The 25174-nt window shown below is 33.3% G+C and overlaps 1 protein-coding gene across 2 annotated transcripts in view; it reads left to right on the forward strand.

Moving 5' to 3' along the window:
• Positions 1–25174, forward strand: part of LOC116337575 (octopamine receptor Oamb) — a 90285-nt gene that overhangs the window by 30319 nt on the left and 34792 nt on the right. For both annotated transcript variants that reach the window (XM_031762254.1, XM_031762255.1), the window contains exons 2-3: positions 20966–21147; positions 21548–21829. In XM_031762254.1, the coding sequence (XP_031618114.1) occupies positions 21587–21829 (243 nt within the window). In that variant the 5' untranslated portion in view covers positions 20966–21147; positions 21548–21586. The remainder of the gene's footprint in view (positions 1–20965; positions 21148–21547; positions 21830–25174) is intronic.

Here is a 25174-nt window from a genome sequence, read left to right on the forward strand (position 1 = left end):
GATTTTTTTTATTTTCTTTTTGATACCGTTATGCCTTGATTTGAATTCTTATCTTAATCGATATGTTATTTCTTTGTGTTGACGATGCGTGTTTATTGTGTGTGTCTGTTTTTTTTTCTTACTGTTTGTATCAACCTCAACAGCGTTCAAATTGGGCGCGATAGCGTGCGCTATATTAACTGTAATGCGCTTTATGAATGAAATGATGACAATATTCCATTGAATTTTCAAAGTGAAAAGAGAAAGAGATACTGTGCATATAGACGTGTTTCACTTTATTTATTTGTTAATACATCACTTAGACGATTTATTTGCGTGACGGTATTACATTTATCGCATTTATGACATGGAACTTTACTAATATTGTCTGAAGTTGCGTTACATTGAGCACATCGTTTGCATTGGGGTTGGAATCGAATATCATATATTTGTGTATGTGACAGAATGGCAACAATAGACTATTAATACGCAGAATTTTTTTTTTGTTTGTTTCGTGGTATTGTTCGATAAAATGATAAAATATTTTTGGAAACGATACACACTATTATACATCAGACGAAGACAACCACGAAAAAAAATTAATGTCTATTTTGATGTCATACACAGGCTAATGTTGTCGATTTATCTTCGATTTTGGTCAACAAAACACCACAATATAGGACATGGCTAAATCAAGACAATGGATTAACCACTTAGTTGACCAATAATTTTGCTTGAGTTTAGTTGTATATGAAAAATCTACCACATTCATATTGAATTTGGCTTGTCATATTATAATTGTTAAACACGTAAGAGATTTTCTATTTATGCCCAGTCGCGCTTTCGTTGTTTCATGAAAAAGTAAAAAAAAAAAAACAAAAATGTATGCCAGCTGCGAAAAAAACCCAGATGTGTACATCCATAAAAAAAGTACAACCATTTGGGTATTAAGCTAAATAACTCACTTTGTAGGTTTTACATTCACTTTTTTTTGTTCTCTTCTTCCGTGAAATTGCACAGAATGCTTGTCACTTTGATATTCATTCGTAACGATAAATAGCGAATTGCTATTTAGAGAAATTTGCGTTTTATGCACGTGGGAATTTCATTTGATGTGATAACAAGTGATGGTAATTATTATCATCGTTGTTATAAAATGTGTAAAGACTTGATTTTATAGCACACATTATTTTAGTCTGATGTGTATGCGTTCTTTCTGTTCATTTCTCTCACACTTTCAATTTCTAGCTGGCAATTAGTGTGTGTTCCATTTATGGATAAAAATAATCCACTTTACTTGCGTATGCATTGAATGTGTGTGTGCTTCCAAAGAAAGGAATAAAGACGTATCTCATCGGGTTTGGTTGAAGTATATTTCCATCATCGTTGTCATAACAATCAGTCGCTCCAAATGTGGAATTAATGGGAAAAAATATATTTATTATTTTTCGGAAAATGTGTGGTGCATGCGCTTAGTGTCATCATTTTTTTTTTTATTATTATTATTGTTGCTGTTGAAAACTAAGAATATACACCTAATGAATGCAACAATAAGCTGAAACGTGTTGTGGGTATTCGATATTTCTGCGATGAGATTTAAGCCGTACACATTCTTATCTCAAAATGTTGACTAGCATTATATGAGAGCTTTCTTCAGCTTATAGATTTCAATCAAGCTGTTGCATGACTACAGTAACATACTGAATCTATCTTTCTCGTTCAATCAATATGTTTCAACATATTGAAGTTATTATTCGAATTATATTATGATTTTTTTTTTTTCATTTTTTTCATTTTTTTTTTTTCATACACATGTGAAACAGCAAATTTGATCGACAGTAGACGAGAATTAAGTAAATTGTCGAATGTTCGCATCAAAAATACTTCAGTAAATTGATTCGAACGAGTCTAGACTGAAAATAAAGTGAAAATTTGAAAAAGGGCCCACATTGAATTGATGGCAATTGCAGCAACATCATCAGCAGTAACATAACTGAATTTACGCCCATTCTGTTATGAGTTGTGTACGTGATTGAAGTTGGTATTTATTTTATTCACTTGGTTTTATTTTTCTACTCGCGCGTAGAGCAAACGATATGGATAAAATTTGGCCCGCTAAAATCAATCATAATAACACATTTCAACATTCTCATGCTCATGAGATTTATTGCATAGAATAATAGCAACCACTGACTCGTGTCATTCACATACGATGTGAATGAATGCAATATTTTTTTTGTTCCGTAATTGTGGAAGTGAAAAAGGTTTCGTTATTATATACTAAAACGATTTCCAACGCTCTCGGTTGGCTGCCCGGTTTCAAACAACAACGAAATCGAAATGTGACATACTATTTTGATGACATACATTTATGTGCGAATATTGCGATATGGAATGCATGTTTAAGATATAAAATAAAATCATAAAAAGCAGATCATCAATGTAATAAGCTTATCATTATTTTGTGGTTCCATCACAAAATGCACATATATGGAAGCGCAAAAATTGTCACTACTATCATGGGGGGTTGATTCGGATACTTTTTTGTATGCAACTATTTCGGCGGCAAGACCTTTTATTATCTCGACAAAAGCCACTTTGACACGATATCTGTGTGTGTGCTTACTTGATAAATTTAAATACATTTGTTTGAACTGAAAATGAGACAGAAAATCGGATTTGCTAATGATTTCATATTCGAGCAACGACGAGACAAGCTCCTCCATACAATTTAAATCAATAAAAAAATCATTTTTTTGAAACAACTTTGTTGGACAATATACGAGTTCTAATATGATGCTTATCGAAGCTTACAATATGAAACTGGATCATTAACGCTCATTTCCCTCCCTCTCTCGAATCGAGAGTTTCGATACGATAAAAAAAATGTCGTCGGTATTTTCATATAGATTGATGAAAATCAACTAGACCATGTAACAACAATATCACAATTGCACATTTCACGTTCGCTAAACATATACATCTTTTCAAAAATTCATAGAAAAGTCTTTCACTGAACCAAATCATACCAGAACATTTTTTCGTCAAATACTAATATAAATATCATTCATAGTCGTCTATTTTATTCGAACACAACAGCCAATGCATAGCACATTTGTGCAACCAGTGAATGTGGATCAAATACTGATCATGGATGTTATATTTAAATATTTGAAAATGCAATAAAATTGTTTGAATTCGTCATTCTCGTTTCAGTGCTGAACAAAAAGAAGAAGAAGAAGAAAAAATTCCATCAGCACTATCAGTTCAGCTTTTCAAAATAATATACTTTCCAACACTCCTTGTTGGTTGACATTTAACCGCAAAAACCACAATTCGTGCCATTTCGAAAAACTCGATTTAATCATTATGACATCTAATTCACTCTGTTGCTGAAGCATTCCGATAAAAAATCTTGTAAAAATAATTTGATAGTTTTAAATGGGATGAAACGTTCACCGCAAATAATAAATTGCGTTGCAAGAGTGTGAAGAATGCATGGACGCTTTTTTTTGTATCTCAGTCACAAAACAATGTGCAATCTTAGATGGAATTCTGTTGAATTGTTTGTTAGTAGAAAAAAACGGGAGAAATATACACAGAAACGAAGAACAATGAAATGCGATAAGACAAAAGACCAACGAAAGAACGAGATGCAAAAACAAAAATGTTGGTTCGGAGAGAATAGGTAAAAAAAAGGACGAAGAAGATGAATACCGATTCATTTGTGCGCATCGCTCATTCGTGTGAACAACGGCATTTACAATTTTTTTCTTTCTTGCGTATTGGCTTTCTTTTCCATGGAATAATTGTTTATGAAATGCAAACTATCCCAACACATTTGGTGCTCTATGCTACACACCAGGTTTTGCATCATGGATAGGAAAAATACATACATATATTTATAGATGATGATAATGATGATGGAATTTGTTAAGTCCTCATCGTCATAAAATTCTACGATGAACAAAACATGAAACGATGTAACGTAACGAAAGAATGACAAAGCGGCAGCAAAAGCTTCATATTGATAGTGTAAAAGAAAATGAAACAAGAGCGCGCCGTCGTATATTGTATGTGTAATTGTGTATGTTTGTGCGTATGTGAGATAGAAAGAGTTAGTTTGTGCATCGTGACATAGTATGCTCTGTAGATAAGTTTGTCCTAATTTCACATTTAATTTAACATTGTGTGCTTCGCGAAATAAGGGGAGGGGGTGTGTAAGAGAGAGTAAGAGCAGCAGCAGCAGCATCTGCATCGATGCACGTGCAAATATTCAAAGTAACTTTAAATATGGAAGTCATTATTTACAGCAACTATGCAGACAAATTTGCATTATGTCTGCTGAGATAATTAGATCGACGAATGGTAAAACGTACAGCCGTGTGTTTATTATATTCATGGTACGTTCGGAATGTGAAATTCGAATTGTAATTGAAGTGGTACGTGATACATTGCAATGATTTTGATTTTTTTCGTACTTTTGCAGAAAAATAGAATACACCAACACTCCCCGCATTTATGGTCCGCGTAATAGCGATATTTGAATTCTTTTCGTTTCGTTTAATGGCTGTTTGGCAAATTGTTGGATGCGATTTTATTAATCTGGCGAATTGCTGGTTTATTTGTTCGCATTATTCCACGGATTTTTTTTTATGTTCTGTCTTCCTAATTCGCTATTTATTTTTTTTATATTGTTTTTTTTATCTTTTTTCTGTTCATTCGAAATCGTTGTTTGTTTATTCGAAGGCACTTTGCATAACTAATCGATTACAAAATAAGAACACGGCAGAATTATTACTTGCGTATGCAGATTTTTTTTTTGTATTATCCACCAAAATTTCAGATTATTTCCAAAAATTTAATCAAATGAAATGTGAGTTTACTTGCGTGGCATTGTTTTGATGCTTTCATTACGTAATACACTGTGTTAATGTGAACCAATTCAAGCAACATACACATCCATACATTGTTTTTCATGGTGTCGTTAATATCTAACTCAAGTTCTATCGCTGATATGATGCGCAATGTCTAGCCCTTATCGTACAACGAAATATATAGAGTACTGTTGATCTATTAAATTGCGAAAGATGGGAGATTGTAGAAAACAGATATTATTCTTCAGTCATCATTATACGAGAAGCAAGTAAGATCGGGTGTTGAATAAAAAAAGAAAGCAGGAACTCAGTATTTCTCTTCTTTCTACCTGTGGCTTTTGTATAAACTCATCGATATCAACACCGATTTTATGGGTAAATGCGAATTTATCGTACGTACAAGAAGGATGATGGCCGAACCAGCGAAAACATTCACAATGTTAATGACGACAGACGGCATCATTTCATCATTTCTCCGCCTCTCATTCATGTCTCATCGCAACCACGTGATTATCATTCTTTTTGTGAAACGTTGAGCAATGCATTTAAATTGCCTTTGTTCAGTTTTCGCGCAGCCACCATCAAGCAATAATGATGTGTATGTATAAGTATATCACAATAGAACACAAACAACAGCTTTCTTTCATTCAAAGTTTTCATTTGCCATCACACTGCCTTGGTATATGATGGTTTGACACACCAAACGAGATGATTCTCTATGCAGATCACACACTTTACGTGTGGTTTAGTCGAATCATCACTTACATATGATGAATACGTTCGCCCGCTAGACTTTAGTTTTTCAAGCCACCATACGTGTCGTCCTTCCTGCGGGTGTGCAACCAACTTTTTATCTTTCGCATTCTCCTTCCTCATTTTATTCCGCTCTTTTTTCTTCAGTCCTACTTTTACCCTCGCACACACGCTCATACTTTTTTCACGTTCGCTACGTTAGTTTGAGTTTGCTTCATTCTGTGCAAGTGCTTTCACAATTCGTGTGAATCAAGCATGTAATATAACCGCAGTAAACCGAAACCATATTAAGATATTTCTTTCAAGATAATACAGTTTGCGTACGTATATTTTCTGCAAATACGCAGAGAATTGGTTTTTTCACCTTGGTATATGGTAAAAGCGATTGAAAAGAGGAAATTAAACTCATATTATTTATATGGGAAAATTGAGAATAAAATAAAAACGGTAAAATACAGTGTGCTCGATATTTGAATTTGATCACAGGTAAAAACAAGTACTGTAGAATGATTTAAATTTCAATTGTGTTTCTAAATTCAACGAATATTCCTGAATAAATTTGCAACGCCGTATTTACATTTTTTTTTGTCTTTTTGATTTCACACAAATGATTTTCTCCCATGTAAATATTTTAAATGTTAACGTTAGATCTTTCAACTTACTACAATTTTATATGCTAAGGTGTAACATCGACATTGAAACGTGTAAAATAATGCAAAAGTTCATACTAACCAAGCGGTCAAAAAATATTCAGTTCGTTCGATATATTTTTTTGGCCAGCCCTAGTTCGTTATCTGTCACATATACTGGCATCCATCAGCTGAATGAATTGGCTGGTTTTTGGCTCGGATAGCTTTCACTGACCATTTTAACCACATATTTGCCACTTTTGTTCTCAGATAGTAATCATGAAAATCCTCTGTTATATCATAAGCATCCATTGTACGGGTGCCACTTATCGGAAAAAGTCGAAATGATCAAATACCACTTTTCTAGTTGGGACAGTAAATATTTTATGAAATGTGGTCGGATTTCAATCGATTACTTACGATACTAACAGTTCAATGCTATTCGAGAGTGTTGAGAGAATGAATTCGCACTTGCAATTTATTGGGTTTGACATTTTTTTTTATCGCACTATAGTGTAGGCAATACAAAATCAAACGAATAAAAAAAAAACGAATCGGCCACCATGTGAAATCTCTCATTCAATATCCAAATGCGAAAAGAATATCTCCAATTATTCAAATATACATGCGACGGTAGGGATAAGTGCGCGTGCTTTATGTTTGAGTTGTTATGAAATGCACTTCAAGTGCGTTTCTTCATACAAAACGACCCTTATTACGTAACGAGTGGCTATCGTTTGTTCATTCAATGACATTTGTGACATTATCAGCTCACATTACCTTTGGGTAAGAATTGCACATATTCTATATGCTTATTTCACTATTTAGCACAAACAGACCACAAAGTCAATTTATAAGAATGAAAAACTGCTTCAATTTAAACAACCATTATATTTTCGAAAAAACTATGTGTCAGCGCTTATTTTGCAACAAAGTGACTGAATTTGAAACGTAAAAAAGTTGTAAACTTTTTCTTCATATTGTTTCCTTCAAAGTTTTAAGCTCTTAATCGATAAATTTTGATCTCAAACGATATTGCAGTATTCTTGAAATATATTTTTTTTAAACTGTGCGCAATTTACTAGCCTTTTGTGAATTTCAGTTTCTTTATCGCATTCTAAATCAAATTTTTTGATTCATTTTGCGTACTTTCTTCTTCTTTCCGTTTTCTTTTACAGAAAACTATGCGAACTGGAACTTAAATGAAAATGACATCCTTTCTTGAAGCAAAAAAGGATCTTTTTGGGATAATGCTATGTTTTCTTTCTGTGCTCTACTGCTCTCTCTCTCTCTATCTCTCTCTCTCTCTCTCTCTCTCTCTCTCTCTCTCTCTCTCGAAACTATTTGAATTAACTATGCTCGAAACTTTCGATAAAAGTTTTTATTTCTTTATGGCAAACCTTGATTTATTCAAAAGTCGGTTGCTTTCATTGATTTTAACCGTTCAATGACCACTAGGTAGTTTAAAGTAGGTACTTCAATTGAAAATTCGTTATTTTCGAAACTCTTTACATTACTTTAAATGGAGCGCGATCATACGGCGTCTGTAAGTTAAGCTCCTTGCAATGTTTAAAGTGTGATGCGCCAGTCGGTGTACAAATTTAGTAATAAATGTTAATAATCATCCTTTCCTATATCAATCTTTTGAAAGTTACCGTTCAAAATATAATTAAAAAAATAAACTAGTTTTTATATTGTTATAATAACAATACATCTTCCGAATAAATGAGAAAATCTATGATGTCGTTATTGAAAGAAATAACTAAATTTACATGCGAGCAAAAAAAAACCATCAATTTTGCTTGCGCGCTAACCTGGTATTTTCTTTCACCATACCTCGGTGTTCGATGTTTTCGCATCAATTATTATATGGGCTTGTGGGATTTTTTTTCAAATTATAGTAAAAGCTAAAATAACGTGTATCTTTGCAGACTCTGCATCCATAATTTGAGCTTTTGAAATAAAAATCCACAAAAATGTCAAATCATGGCATCGGCCAAAGAAACAAAATCCGAAAAACCTACTAATGTATACCATTTTCTCGAGGGAATTCGCAATAATAATTTCAGACAATACAATCAATAATAATAATCCATCTTGAGTAGACAACAAAAAGAAATGAATCCGCTTTTTCGTGTACGCAGGCACCATGAAAAACAATAGCAAAAATCATTTAAACGAAGAAAAAAAAATGTTTGCCAATTATTAATCAAGTTTAAAAGCTATAATTCAACTAAACGGTCAATGACATGATTCATTTTGTTTTCAAATGAGTTGTCAAATGTTTACGCTTAAGTTAGTTCGGTAACATGCAATATATGTGCCATATAATAAATGGTCTGTATGACCATTCACATGGATATTTTGTCGCCCAACGTAGATACTCTCGCCAACACTTTGAACGCCCCTATCAAAATCGACCATCGTATCAATAAAATATTTGTTATGTCATGTTGTTCACATAGCAGAGATTTGTCTACTTATTTTCTCATCTTCAATATAAATTTTAGGATCATATAAAATGTCTTACATCCGTAAGATGAACTTTTCCGCACCGTGATCCACACCATGCATTTATTACAAATCTTTTACTCAAAGAATTCACGAGAAAACTGAACCTGACATTAGTTTTAAGATACAAATAATTTTCGAAGCACTTTTCATACAAAAACTACTAAAAATGAGAATTTTTGTATCGCAGCCATGCCTATATGATATCGTAATCATGTGAAAATTTGCAGAAGGTTATTTTTTCACAAAAGGCTAACATTCCGAAAGTTTGAAGAAATTTCAATGCATATTAAGGGTACTTCCCATACAACATTTCGTTTTTGAGCGAAAAATCCAAAATTTTGTTCGGGTGGTACCCCTAATATGCGTTGAAATGTTTTCAAACTCTCGAAATGGTATTTTTGTATGATAAAAATAACCTGTGCAAAGTTTCAGCTCATTACGATATCATACAGGCATGGCTTCCATACAAAAATCCAATTTTTTTGAAATCATCCTGTGAAGTCAGATTTTGAATTACTTTTCTTGTTTGAAAGTTATCGTGTTAACAAATTTTTGCGTACAGGGTACAGCGTACAGCGTACAGGGTACCACGCACATACATTCGGACATCGGAAAAACGCTAGATTCGTGTTTCCTGGCTCCTAAAACACCCAGAAAACATGTTTTTTGAGGGTGTTAATTTTTCGACCGATTCCAATACTTTACCTTACACACTAGGTGTGTGCGGAAAAGTAACAATGGCCGAATTCTTCCAATTTATTTGGATTTTAGTCTATTCACTTGCTGCAATTCAATGGGAAATTCGACGACTTTCCTGTTCGTTTTTTTTTTTTCTATTCGTTTTTCTACCATTCGCATTCGTATCATTTTCAATTTGAATAGCGCTTTGGATACAGATAGCAATCGAATGTAGAAGACCTTTTGACTACGCACCAGCGTGCGTAAGTAAATAAAACACAGTCATGCAAGAAAAAGCGAAAAAAATTTTTTGTGATAAATTGCAAATGTCAACGATTCAAGACCAACTCAAATTATGAACCATTTGTCCATGATTTTTGAAACGAACAAATTGAATTTTCCGTCGTTCAAAATTCCATCCCATTTTATACCCGGTCGGTCGGCGCGCATTTTTCCCTTCGCATCTTGCTCATTCCAATTCATTAGTCTTCATGTATACCTTATGTTTATGTGTCTTATTGTGTCGCTTCTTTTTATGTTCCTTTCTTGTTGTAAATGCGTCGTGTATCATGGTGGTATGCTTTTAATTTTGTGCCTTCGCACTTGTTCATACAGTCAAAAAACCCTTTCAAATTGAATACTTCTTTTGTATAATCAATTTGTTTCGAATTCAATCCCTCAAGAAAAAAACTGCACAAGAGACACAGCGTGAAAAAAAAACACAGAAATAGAATCGAATGTTCGCAAAAGTTGATAAAAAAAGTGACGTAAAATTCGTTTCATTTTTGCGCGTCTAAAAAACGAGGTATCCTCCTCATTCACCAGATGAACATTTAAAACCAAAACCAACAAAAAGAAAAGAACAGAAAAGAAAACCGGTCAAGCGGAGTGGATAAAAATTCAATAAGATCGGTGCGGTTACAAATGACACTCAACGAAATTGCATACTGATCTAGCCTAAGCACTCATTTCTACATATATTGATGCCAATAAATGGCAGTAACTTAAAAGCCATTTGCTAAAACCATAAAGTGTTATTATATTCGCTTACAAGTCAACCAAACGACATCTTCACTTTTTTTGTACACTTTCAATTTCCCTTTTCATGAGCTTTTATGTCTCGAATTCTTCACGTTTTGTTGAAGTTTTTTGATTGAGTTATCTTTGTTAAGTCTTGAGAAGTTATAGTAGGAAGACAGCAACCATCGAACTATTGCAAAACGAATAAAAAAAAATAAAAGACAAAACAAATCAAGAACAATTGTGGCAACCGTTGAGAATGAAACGAGTCTATTAAGTGAGAAATCGTACAAAAATAACGGCATCGACATCATGAATGCTAAAATTAAATGGACGAATTCGTTACAAAACTTTGCAAGAAATGAACCGCATAAGTGCAACAATTTAGGCAATGGAACAAAATTTCACAAATAATTCAGACAATGAATTAGCGTTGAAAGTTTTTGCACGATGTGATAACTTTTACATGACAATGGCTCGCGGCCTTGCTATACCATTTCATGTTTCCGCTTATTCTATCTCTTTTCTTTTCGTGACAATTCTTTTTTTTATACAAACATTTTACGAGTTTAGATGCCAACTGCGATTTAGCACACGAATTTCAAGAGATCTTCCAATGAAAGAGAGAGAGAGAGAGAACGTGAACGATAAATGAGATAGAAAAATGATATTTTGACATCCGTTAAAATTTTACGCCAACGAACCAGTTTCCAATCAATTGAATCCAAGTGCTCACGTTGTATCGGCTATCTAGTTGGCTGTTGTCGCTATTGTTATTGCTGATCTTCCTGTTTTGGAAGAGAATAATCAAAGTCGGTCAATGCACATAGGTATTTAACAGTATTGACATAAACCATACCAAAGGCTACTTCAACAATCCACTGTTTGATATCAAACAAATGTACATAATATGGGCTCAAATGTATTTTAGTATTCGGAATCATAGTCGGTTCCATTTGCCCTCTAGTATTCCAAGAGAATTTCTCTTGAATGTGGACCGACTAATTGAGTTAAATTGGTGTGATCGATAGATAACCTGTATGTATATGTGTTTGTGTGTGTGTGTGTGGGATGGTAGGTTGTTATTTTACTCACTTTACCAAAATGGCAATTGAACACCAATAGAAAATCGAAAACAATAGTGATAATTACCACCAATTGGCATGAATGCCGAAATAGAATTCGTTTCCGTTCACTAGATGTAAGACAGTTTTAATATAATCTTTTGGATAATTTCAATCTCTCCGCCCTTATCGTTTTAAATGCCATTATATGAGTTTTCGATTAAATACGAGTAATAATCGATTTGGGAATGATCAAATCAACAAGTGAACGGGATTGAATATTTTCCCACTACCACTGACTCAAACATATGTGCAGTCATTTATATAAAAGATGTCGACTTAATGTAAAGCCAAATGTGTAGAGAATGTATTTAAACCAAATTAACAATGATTTTGTCTTTGGTTCACATTTTATCTTATTACATAAAATGCGTTTCAGGTTGTTAAACGCATTCCAGACACCGTTTTCTATTCGGATCGATAAACTAACCATCATGCTATCTATTTCTTTCACTTTGTGTCCTCATCTTTCTCTTTCGTTCTCTTTCGTTCTCCTTCACTCACTCTCATCTGCCGTCCGAAACTCTTTTTGTGTGTCTATATGAGGGCTGTGGTAAGTGACTTTCGTTTGTCGTTCGTTGTTAAAACACATGATATGTGTATTCAACGCAAACCTTTGCAAGCTTTAGTCCGAAGCGTTTTATTGATGCAGCAAAAGCAGAAGCATATTCGCAGCATCAATATCACCAGTCAACAAAATCGGTTGGATGTATTTTATGCAGTGAAGAATAGACATATGAACGAATATACACTATGAAAAAGCAACGCAGAGATGTCTATTTGGTCTAAATTTACGAGCTAACCGAGGACAGTCACAAATGAAAATTGATATGGAGATGTTGACCTGCCTTCCAACCCATTACATTCTATTTCTATCTGGGTTTTTTTCTTTTGCGGCATTTGCATTGGGTTACACTGTCATGGATATAATTGTAACAAACCAATTCGCAACAATGATGTGGCATAAAATCAGTGAGGTGATTTTGTTTTTCCATTGAAAACTAATTTCAATACAATGAGAGAAAAGAAACCACAAAAGTATATTGTAGATTCAACGACTTCGTTTTCCAAACGCAATCACAATAAAACCAAACCACCGTTTGAAACGAACGTTTTTGTTGTGCATATAACCGGAAACTGAAATGACGATGTAAATTTGTCGCATCAAGTGCAATTATTAACGTTACGTTAATAATAAAGTGCCATTTTCGTATACAGAACAAGAGCAAAAATATAAAAAAATCTCAACATATTGAAGCATGCTATACATCCAGTTTGAATGTTTTTCAAGCTTTACAGTGGACTTGCTTTAACAATGGACTTTTTCTTACATTCTGTTTTATTTCCATGTGTGTTCAAAGAATCTTTTAAAGATGATGACCAGACAATTTTGAAATGAGTGCCTCACTTCAGACGTTAAACCAAATTTCCACTTATGAAAGTGATATATATATATATATATTTATATATTTGCCAATTTAAAAGGAGTGTGTTTTTTATTTTCAAAATTAATATAATATTGGTATTACCTCCGTTATTAAAAGTAGTTGGTGAATGCGGTTGATGAATGGATATTACACCTATATCAAATATGGAATGAAAGCTTTTTGTAATTCTGTTATAATACACATATATGTTCAGTGATGCAGCTTATTAGAACTACTGAAGTGTTTATTTCTTTGAAATGAATTCTTTATACTAAGACATTGACAGGCAGCTGATTCAGCTCAGTAAGCTAATGTCAGGCGCTGAAAGGAGGGGGAACAGTAGAAATGATTGTTTTCTCTCCGTTTCAGCGCCTGACGTTGGCTCCCTGAACTAATTCAGCTAAAGTGTCTCAATATAATGTCTGTATGTTTTTCACAAATGAACTCGTCGATAGAATTTTGTATAGGAATCATGAAATGAGTTTCGTACCAAAGCTCTAAAGGGTCTAAAATCTCTCCATTCAATATTTCTACTGAAAAATAGTCGAAATTATACTGAAATATTGAATATTAACGCTTTTCAATACATCCCAAGACAATTGACATCACATTGATTTGTTGAGTATAAAATGATGTTATACACCATTAAACTGATTGCTTTGGCATTGGTTCAAATATTTCCAAAATTGATACATCTCTTATAGTGCAGAAATTTTCTAAATAAAACAACATAAAGTAAGCGTAACATAAGACGCGATATAAAATCGATAAATACAAAAATAGTAAGCGAATAAGAGAACATTCTTTGCTGAAAATAGAATCGCTTTCCACATTTCAAATCTCTCGATGATCAATGTCAATTTATTACGTCTTTGAAATCTATCAAATGTTTCAATGAAACATTTTTATCTGAATTCCATTTTGTTCGATACGGATTATACGACCGACCGTTTATATAAACTCGGGTTTACATGGTACAAGTTTAAATCTTTTAATTATTGTCCGTATCATAGAGATTACCTTGTGCTATTGATAGCGACAAAAAAACATGATAGTTTCTCCACTTTGAACAAGAAGAAAAATAATGAGAAACTATTCGTCTCCACGAACTAATCTCGATGAAAAAAAATATTGGTTACAATGTCGTATAATATTCCGTGGAACTGTATATATGTTACCATATAAAATCCTCTTTTTTTACATTGCACTACCTTTCAAATGGTTCAAGACAATAAACTTACTTTTTCTGTTTACTCGATATCGATTAGCTAGAACAAAAAAAAATATTTCAATTATTTATGAGGGTGTGATTTGTTTCTTCCTTTTTCTGCTTTGTTTTTAATCTTCTATTGAAACGCTTTCATAATGTGAAATCCATATCGAACAGCAATGCATAATTTGCGTGAGTGGTTGAATGCTTGCTTTGTATCGCACATGTAATCATATTTCTTTATACAAACACACCGATAGACACTGATAGACCGTCAGTTGATTTAAAATAGATTTGATAGCCGAAAAGTTTGGGCAGCAAAAATCTCTGATGTGATTTAGCATAAAAGACATCAAAACTTTCTATTTGAAACGACTTTCAAGTGACTATGGAAAATAGGAATATATAAACGATGTCAGAGATGATGCAAAAAGTGATATATGAAATAAGAACAAAATTCCCCAGATAAAAATCGAGCTGTGATAAAACTCTATCATTCTTTTCGATGGATTCCCTGTCCTCCCATTCACAATGCTTTCATTTTCCAAAGCCAAGTCGTTTCTTCTCAGGTTATACCTTTTCCAAAATCATACGTTTTTCTTCTTCCAAACAGTTTTTTTTTGTTGTTGTTGTGAAACAATCAAGTTTTGCAACATAATTGAATCACAATACCTTTACCTCGTTTGCTTCACAGAAATATCGAACAATGATTGAATATGAAATTATTATGAATAAACGCAACACATACTATATATTGATTCGTTTATCGATATCTTTGTTAAATGTCAATTTATCCATCCAAAATTGTCTCTAACAAATAAAAATCATATCATACACACCATTAAGTTTGTTTCTATTCCATCAGATGATATAATGATATATCCATAATTTATTATCATTAAAAGTTCGAATCATTTCTCTTCTTTTTTTGGTTCAATAAAGAAATCGGATGTATTTATGATAGCAAGCCGGTGATCAAATGCAGATTCTGATTCTCTTTCTTTTGCTATAACTTGAATGGTTTAATTAGGTAAGCATAAAATCTGGTCAGAGTAAACGATTGTCGTACATACACAAATAATGGCGACAAGCCAATCAATTCGAAACATGAATGAAGAATAATTGCCATTGATTAAAATTTTTGTTCGCCAATTTTTTTTATGGTTTCGTTTTTATTGGTTGAGATCCGCCTCATCGTTATCTAATTATAATTGTATACAAATCATGAAAAATTCAAGGAATTTCAAAGAATACGCGTTCATTGAAAAAGAAAATGTGCTGAGCGTTTAATGGCGAGGCTTGACAACAACAACAACAACAACAGTAAGGAATAAATATTTGAAAAATCCAATGGAATCTTAAACACGTAATAAACCATGCCAATAGAATGACCAGAGAGAAAAAAGCAGGGAATGGTTCGTATAAAAATCTTAAGTATTGTCACACAGCGAACGCGACTGTTGAGTGATATGAACAGAGCATACGACAAAAAACGAATGAGCGAACATGCTATAGATATAGTACTATATATTATAGCTCTGGAAAAAAGACGAAGAACATCATAAATTGACTAAATTGATGATGGCGCTCTTTGAGCCCTTGATGAAATTTAGTGACTTATTCCAATCACAAATCATTATATGCATTTTCTCTCGATCATAAATTGGCACAAATTTTTCCCTGTAGTGCTCATTATCTATCACATTCTATCCCCTATCTTTGTCTTTTGTCTTCGTTCGCTCTATTTCATCTTTATTTCATCCACGTTCAATTTCGATTCGTTGCCCAGGGTAATTACGATCTTAAAGAATATTCAACCATGATAGTTACATTTCAGCAAATGAAAACTAACAATGGCAACCGCAAAAATAGAAAATATATATATATATATGCATTTTTAAAACAAAAGATATCGGAGAACAAACACCGTGCACGGATCAAACAAAAGAAACTCCAACGTTTTCTTTTTGAGTTGAACAAGTATAAAAGAAATGATTACCTCACACAACGAAAGAATTTGCAAAGAAAAGAGTATTTTTTTAACAAATTCAATTCACTTCTGCCCTTGGATGTTTTGGTTGTGCTTGTTTGATCTGTAAACTTTTTGATGCTCATTTTTTCGGAATGCAAAACTTTATCTCTCTCTCTCTCTCGTTTTTTTTTTATTTACAGTCTCGAGAAGAAAATGTTCTTTTTAAGTCATTTAATCGGGTAGTACTTTGGCTCTATCTTTTGTTCGATGGCTCTTTGTCAAAGTTTGTCATCACATCGAAATTAGTGTATAATTTTATGTTTGTTTCAGTTTTTCACTCCTCAAGCTATAGCAACTGTGGTTATTTGCACCGCATTCAACAATAACATAAAAGAGAGAAAGCCGATTGTTTGGCATTTACTGATGGCAGAGAATATACCCTTTCAACGGTGGTTCACACATATCTTGATCTAATGCCAAATAACTTCCTTGATTATTCACGCTTGAATGCTGGAGTAAGTGTGTGAACTAGATATGATAAAAGATTAAAGAATAATAAATCATGTGGTATATCGAATATACCTTCAAACGATATTACTAGGCAGTTGGTGCGCACGTACATGCGGATAAAACCAAAATTATGCCAAAATTAAACGAAGCTCAAGGGAGCGTGCTTTCTTTTTGCAACAATGAATGAGTTAAGCGTATTATGTTTTAAACGATAACTATATTGACAGCTTCAAGATGATCATCTAAAATGATGGAATTGAAATGATTGCGAAACATAGAAGAATGAAAGAAAAAAAAAACGACAAATAAAATACCCCACGGCTTTATGAAACTAAAAAACATGTGATAGTCCAAATACTTAAATCGCTTCACAAATCCTCCCGCGCCAATTTTCAATTCAACACGTTTGCATTATTAATGCGTACTGGGCTCCATTGCTGATGCTGGTTGTGGGCTGTGTATATAAATTGGTTTTATATGTATGAAGTTCACTATGAACAGCTCGTTTGGAACAGCAGACACATCACGCTGAAACCGGTAGCTATTTTTTCCACTGGCGAGATGCGTCATCAAAATGTGTTGGTCGAAAAAGGCGCATCATTGAACTGAAACATATACCAAGTGCTAATAAAGTATTAGTGTTAATTCAACCAGAAGACGTTGGTGGTTCGATTTAAAATTATATTCATTTTAATGGGCTTACGAATGCCAGCATTGAATGTATTTAAAATGCTTGAAAAATGTATTTGACTTTGAAGCATCGAATTCCGTTCAGTTCTGAATCAATGCCTTTGATCCAACCTATTGGTGTTCATTTTTGTATGTATCAATCAACTGGGTGTCGTATGTATATCTTGCCAATTGAAAAGGCGCAAAATTGTGATTCGTATTCTATATTTGAGTTTGACGTGCGTCACGAGTTGCCGTTTGTATCTTTAAGCATTTGTGAATTGATTTTTCTTTGCCTTGCATTTTCATTTGAAAGTTCATTTCCAATGTGTGAGCATAGCATCTCTTGTTACGCACAACTAAATAAGCAAACATATGTGCTTTGTGATTCAAATAGTTTCAGGTGTGTGTTTATATGTATCTTTGATATGGTACATATCATTCTATCTCGTTCTCGGGCACAAAACCCAGTTTTCTTCATTTGCACGCCGCCAAAACGCATTCGAACGTTTCAAATGCTTTTTACCAGCGATGGTTGCCCCTCCATCTCTTAGTAAATACAAACACGATGAATGAGGTGTCATTTAAATTGCTTTCATTTCTGAATTGCGCTTATAAATCGTTTCGCTTTGTTGTGCACTCTCTCTTGTGCTCTCGATATCGTGCCACATAATGATACAACAGCAAAAGCATGTGTCAACCAATGCGTTCAGTTTTTTCTATCGTATTTTTTCCATATTGTTTTGGCGATTCAGATAGCACTTACTTCTTTTTTTAAACATTCAAACGCTGTTTAATGGACGATTGCGTACATATCGATGGAGCCGTGGCTGCACGAATCTCGCGTCGCACAGCACAGCACAAACCAAAACATTCTAGAATTCAATTGAAGCATCATACAATTTTTGTTGATATAGAAATCAGAAAATATACAGATGTGAATTCCAGTTTCTTTGCACGTTGCCAATAAAAATACGTGACAATATTTTTTTTTTTGGTGTGTGTTTATGTGTGTTCGCTTGGATCTCATTTCGAATAGCTGGCCTTCGTTTGTGAATATATGTATGTTTGAGGAAATACCATTGCCAGCCGGAGATGGTTGCACGGACCGTCGGAACGATGTATGCACACACATGCTATATGCAGCTGATTATTTTAAATGTCAGAAATGCTAAGAATGTATGAGCTCGTTGTATGTTTTGTTAGATGCTCTTGTGAATACACATTTTACCATCCGTATTTACCTTAAGAACATATAGCAAGATTATAGACCGTGATTTTGTTTGTGCAGTTGATTCGAGGCTGGAATTTAAATTTCTGACTTGGCTGCACACTTTTCTCTATATTTTTTTTATACTATATGTGATTTGAAATACAAAAAAAAAATGAGACACGAACAAACTCTATCTCGTTGAATCAACTTATGGTTATGTGCCACATCCGATGTGTATTATTCGCTCTCCCGCTTATTCGATATGTTCCCTTCATTTCGCTCTATCTCTGAATCTAATTGTGGGTTACTCTTCTTTTTATTCATTTGTTCACTCTTCTCTGCCAGCTGCCCATGATACGATTCACGGTACGATTTTCATGTTACTATACGGAATATACCGCATTTGCAATACATTATACTTGCAAAGCTTACTACTAGAAGATATTTGTCAACTTGTTATGCCTTTTTGTTCAGCTATTCTCTTGTTATTGCTCTTGCTTGAATACAAAAAAAAATCTATGTGATAACGACGCTAGTCTATTTTTTCATTTCGATATTTTATTGCTTGGTCCAATTTAGTGGAGAAATGTTAGAACTACGCAAATAGGCTCCGAACGACGCCCGCCAGAGACCAAACACGAAATTTCGATTCTGAATGCCCAAATGACTCGGTCTAATTTGTACCGAGCTAAAATCGTTCGTGAATTTATTATCAATAAAATCAATTTTAATTACCTGTATTAAATCTGTTTTTATGAAAGTTACCGAAATAAAAACGTGTTTATGAGAATCGTTTGTTTAAACAAGAGCAAATATCAAAGAATTACCGAAATTTTTCGATGACATGGAATTTAATGGATTTTCATGACGGTCGTTAATGTGAATAATTTCAATAAATTTGTATTATTTGGACTTTCGCATTGGAAAACTTGATCTGTGTCAGTCTAATCAGAATCGGATTTGGTCGAACTCTAACTTAAGAATCCGGTTCGTTTATGTGCTCCGAAGTCTTAAAAGAAATTTCGACATTGCGACTGGCTTTTTGATCTTATTCTTCATCAATTTTACAAGTCCCATATTAAATACTAGTATGAAATGCATAACTAGTATAAATGCTAAGTATATACAAAGCAATTAAAATTTTCTTTTATCGCAATTGACATAGCCACTTCAATGCATAATTCAAATGATTTGGACTCGGATCAATGACACAAATATGAGAGAAAAAACACTTTGCGCTCTTTGTTTATACTTAAAAATAAACATTGTAGACTATATATTATACTTAAAAAAACGCTATACAAACGCACGAATTCGATGCAAACTTCAAATATTTGCAAATGATTTTGCATCATTTTGTTTATGTCGAACATTTGCTGGATCTTTTTGGACACTTTCATGAGCATATACTGAGTGAAAAACAAGCAAAAAAATGGATGCCTTTTCCATTTTTATTATATCTCTATAATGCTGCCAGATGTGACCAACAAGTGACGACATTTGTCACGTTTATAATTCAATCATTTCATCTCTGCACATATTGATTTTTATGAAGAAAATGAAATATTTCTCTGACGCTGAAACAGTTTGTTTTTTGCTGAAGTTTGCAGCCAGACACTATGTGTGAGTACGATCAATGCAAATCATCGAAGGACTGTGCCAATTTTTAGTATTCAGAGCCCTTGTGGAAAATTACTGACTGACTAGTCAGTTAACTAATTTGAGACGTTTTTTGGTTAAAGCCAACTGCGATTGAATTTGTTGTAAGTTGATTTGGCTGATTTTTCAGTCAATCCTAGTAGAGAAAAATACAACTTTATTCAACTTCAATCGCAGTTGACTATATAGACAAAAACGTCCCAAATTAGTCATCTGTTTAAAATGACATACATAGACGACTAAAGTCGACTGGGTAGACGACTTCAGTTAACAAAATTCAATTTCAGTCGATTTCAGCTAACCACTCAGTCAGTCACTTTTCTTTCACTCGGGGCGTGTGTTTCAAGAATGCGAGTTAGTTTTGTATGTAGAAGACTTCTGCTAGAGTCGAAATTAGTCGATCAACTTGATATCTACGCTAGTTCATTTAATGCAAGAGTCCCTCGTTCCCCAAAATGGAAGTGGAAGCAAAGAATGCGTTGAAAATGTGATTGAGTTCGAAGTTATTATCACGCATTGATAAGTGGTTAATCTTTAACAATAATAATAACAATTTGTAAATGAATAGGATGAATGTATGGCAACAAGTGCTGCGTGCTGCGAGCAGTTTATCATGTACAGTGTACACACATTTTATGAAAAGATATTCAATGTTATCCCATAATTCAATTTTTTTTTCTTAATTTTCTCACATCTTTTGGCATTCATTTTTGTTTTATTTATACTTTCAGACACCGTACTGCCAACATCGCGCGTTCTCTGTGTATGATATGCAAAAATCTGGATTATAAATGTTAACGATGTAGCTATAAAAGACTGCTAACTGCTTGGGAGGAATTTTATCGTTCTTGTTTTAGTACCTTTAAAATGAAACGAATAGACTTAAGCAAAAACAGATGGCATTGGATTAAAGGTAAATATATATGTAAATGCATAAATTGTATAATTTACAGTTAAAGAAAGAGAAGAGAGCACAAATGAAAACATAAAATTCTTTTTTGACCTAGTCAAACATTTTATGTGATGGAAAAAGAAATGAACACTATACTTGACTTATTTATTGAGGTGTTCCGATTCATAATCTTTCCTTTGTCTATTTCGCTCACCTACAAAGAAAGAATCGCATTTTTTTCGTTTGCTCTTCTTCAGCATCCCGTTTGGTTACATAATACTTACTTTTTTATAGGTTTTCCTACTTATTCGAGCTCTTATCAAATTTCACGGTTTTTTTTTCTCTTCTTTCATTTTATTTTCACTGTCTTTCTTTTATCGCCTTTTGTGCCGCCCCAATTCTCATATAAAATAAAATACAGGTGGTAAAAACAAGGCACTAGTTCGGACATAGTAACGCAATGAGTAACTGTACAGACATAGATTCGGTAAAATGGACAGAACCGGGAAATTTGGTGTCGCTGGCTTGTCTAGCTTTCATAAATGTTTTGGTGATTGTTGGCAACTGTTTGGTGATTGCAGCCGTATTTTGCTCCCATAAATTGAGAAGTGTTACAAACTTCTTTATTGTCAGTTTGGCTGTGGCTGATTTGCTCGTCGGAATAGCTGTACTACCATTCTCTGCAACATGGGAAGTGTTCAAGGTATGTTACATTTCTTCTTCTTTTTTTATACATATACACATTTCTATTCATGTTCGATAAGAATTTAGACGATGATGATAATGGTTCTCATCATGCTGAATGCGTTCTTTCTTTCGGTGTTTCACTGTTCACTGTCTGTGTGGATAATATTCGTTGGATTAACTTTACATCAACTTGACAACACTTTGGAATCGTGTCTACTTTCAATAATGCTCAACCATATCCAAATGGTGGGGCTTAAATTAAAATGTACGGAACGGAAAATAAGTATCATAATTTCCTATTGAAATAAAAGATGAATCTGTTCGGTTTTGCTATTGAGATTTACAGACGAAAAAAGATGTAGAACAAAGGTCCCCAACTGTAGCAGTGTCAAGAAGATAATGTCTTATATAATCAAAATTTATACAATAGCCATCGATTTTCAATTGTTTAGTGCCCTTTTTAAATTCGCCTGTTCAGTCGATATTCTCAAATCATTCCCTTAAAATGATTACAAAGCACAATCGACGTTGTTGATTCGACGATTGTATGAATGTTGTTTTTTTGATGAAAAAATTTCATTGCCGTTGGCCGACATTTTTCTGGTGCGTACTGCTTGGAAGCTAGACAAGAGCCCGTTCAGATTGAACTGAAAAAATGAATTAGAGATGAAAAAGAAACAAAGCATTTTCAATGTATACATTTTCAAAATTCATTGAAATGACTCTAGAATTAATAAATGATGTATATCTTTATAATGAAACAAACATAAATCTGTCATAAGAGTGTGTGCATCCATATTAAAATGCTTTAATATACTTGCCTCAGAGAAATGGATGGAAAAGAGTTCTACTTCAAAGTTTTGACAAAGAATTTTCGGAACGATAACAGACGCGGAAAATACCAAACGAAATGACAGTCAAATGTTGAAAACAACAAGAATAAAGTAAAGCCAAACAACGTAGTAAATGTGTGTGAGAGAGATAGAATGTGTGCATGTGAATAAAATGGATATATCAATTTCGATCTCGTTTTCTGTATATAAATAATTTAATTTATCCATTTCGAGTCATTCGCCATGCAACCCTTATAATACTGATGTTGTCGACTTCTTTTTTTTCGGAAATTTTACTCATTGACTAAATCGATCAGACATTACTAAGTTAATCAACATTCAGACAAGACAATTGATTGGCTTCAATCCGATTTTTATAGCACATGCTGTTTATCTATGTCAATGATGGCTTCTTGTTTAGCAGACAGAGAATGTACACCATATTGTTACATCACGTGGAAAATGCATAAATAAACATGATATTTATACATATATGTGTGTGTTTTTGCATCGTATGTATGCAAATAAACCACTAAACTAGCTATAGTGCATGTCATCGGATAGTTTTTCCCAGATTGGGTACTATTTTTGTCGCTTGCTTTTACATCATGGTTTCGATTTTAAAATAAATATGGCTCGCTCATTTTTTTTACATTGAACATTGTTTGCGTGTGCGCATTTTGTTGTTGTTGCATTTTCGATTTGCTGCATTTTCACACAAATCCAATTTTGTTTGTGTTTTCACTCTATTTCAAATAGGAATGCTACTTATGTTGTCAATAGCTCCGGTTTTTGATGTATTAATTTGATATCGAAATGCACGAGAACTGACCAACGATATGTTTGTTGTGATTTTCTCGAAATAACAATGAACATCATTTTCATTATGGAATTCACACTGGCGAAAAAAGGCATTTACAGATAATAAAAAAGGAATATGCTGTACTCCAGATTTATGTGAATAAAAAATGACGCGAACGAATTGATTGTCAAAAATTGGAAAAGTAAACAAATATCACGAATCTAGCAAACTATATACGAATGTAAATAGTTCCCTGCGGAGTGCATCCTATTGAAAGAATTCAGTACCCCAAAAAAAATCCACCAATTCCAGGGGCTCATAGTTTTTGTCACAAATATGCATACACAAATGTTTCATCATTTTATTGAATTTCATTATACAGTACGTGTTAATTTTTTGTTTGCAAAACCAAACTCATTATTGTCACCACTATAAAAGAGAGACGTTAAAAACACTAGGGAAAAATGGCTTCATAGAGAAACATTTAACGAAAAGATGCGTTGAAACAAAGAAATTAATGAATTTTTGTGCATGGAGTTGTTTGAATTGCAAAACTTATTGGGTTTTGATTCATTGATTGACGATAATTAGAAACATATCATTTTGGGGCCAATGTCTAACGATGTACTCCATATGGTTTAATAGCCATTAAAAAAACATTCGCCCTTTAGATGGCAAAATTAAAGCCAAGTTATTAAATGATGGTAGAAAGTTTTGAGAAATTCAAAATTCTTTTGCGAATTTATTCATTCTTTGGAAACATATTGAGAATGAAATGAAAAAAAAAGCGATTCTCGGTGCATAATTGCGATAAAATGAAAAAGTTTCAAAATTTGCACATTTCTTATATCTTCAATATGATTTAAATGAGTGAACAAGTTTTCATCAACTTTTCTCATCAATCAAATCGGCAAGCTGCCGATTAAATATTAAACCATCTGTACAGGACATGGACTTTTAATATATTTTATATCCATGCGATGTCATTAGGCGAAGAAGATTTTGAAAGTTTTTTTTTTTAACGAATAAGAAAAAAACGTTGATCGGTTTTTTGCGTGGGATTGTTGATGTCTGGAAAGGCACGTATGAGAAATTTATGAACTTTGGTCTCTGACTCAAATTCACAATATGTCATTTAAAAAGCAACAAAGCAAAAACAAACATGGTGAGATGACATTAGATAATTTATGTATGATAACGCCAAAATTGATCATCTTTTGTGATTTAATTTTCAATTCATTCAGAAGATGCAACATAATAAAAAAAGGAAGGAGTCTAACTACGCACCGTGGTTTGCTATGCATATAAATACTGTTTTGCGTACAGAGAAAGTTTTATTCATCTCGAAGCATTGGACCGGGCTTGTACATCATCAAAATCATTGAGATTGATTTAAAATTGAAATTTGTCTCACTAATGAATTGAGAGATTCCACTGTAAATTAAATTTTGCAATCAAAATCGGTTCATTACCTTTTATCGTTTAGTTGTGCTTGTATGACCACAGAGTAAAGTTTTTGTGCATGTATGCGTAAAGAAATTTCCATTGAGACTCGCCTAGGGCTAACCAAAACAAACATTGAGTGAGAAGCACACTTTATTATTGCTATAATTTGAGTCTCGGGAATTTCAAATTGTAGCAGGTTATATATGAATGTCCGAGAATGAAAGCTAGACTTCTATTCACAACTTATTGAAATGTAACACCGCCATACAAAAAGTGCTGA

This window comes from Contarinia nasturtii, unplaced genomic scaffold (assembly GCF_009176525.2).
Source record: "Contarinia nasturtii isolate CC-2019 unplaced genomic scaffold, AAFC_CNas_1.1 Cnas_scaffold_285, whole genome shotgun sequence".
In the NCBI taxonomy this organism is placed as follows: Eukaryota; Metazoa; Arthropoda; class Insecta; order Diptera; family Cecidomyiidae; genus Contarinia; species Contarinia nasturtii.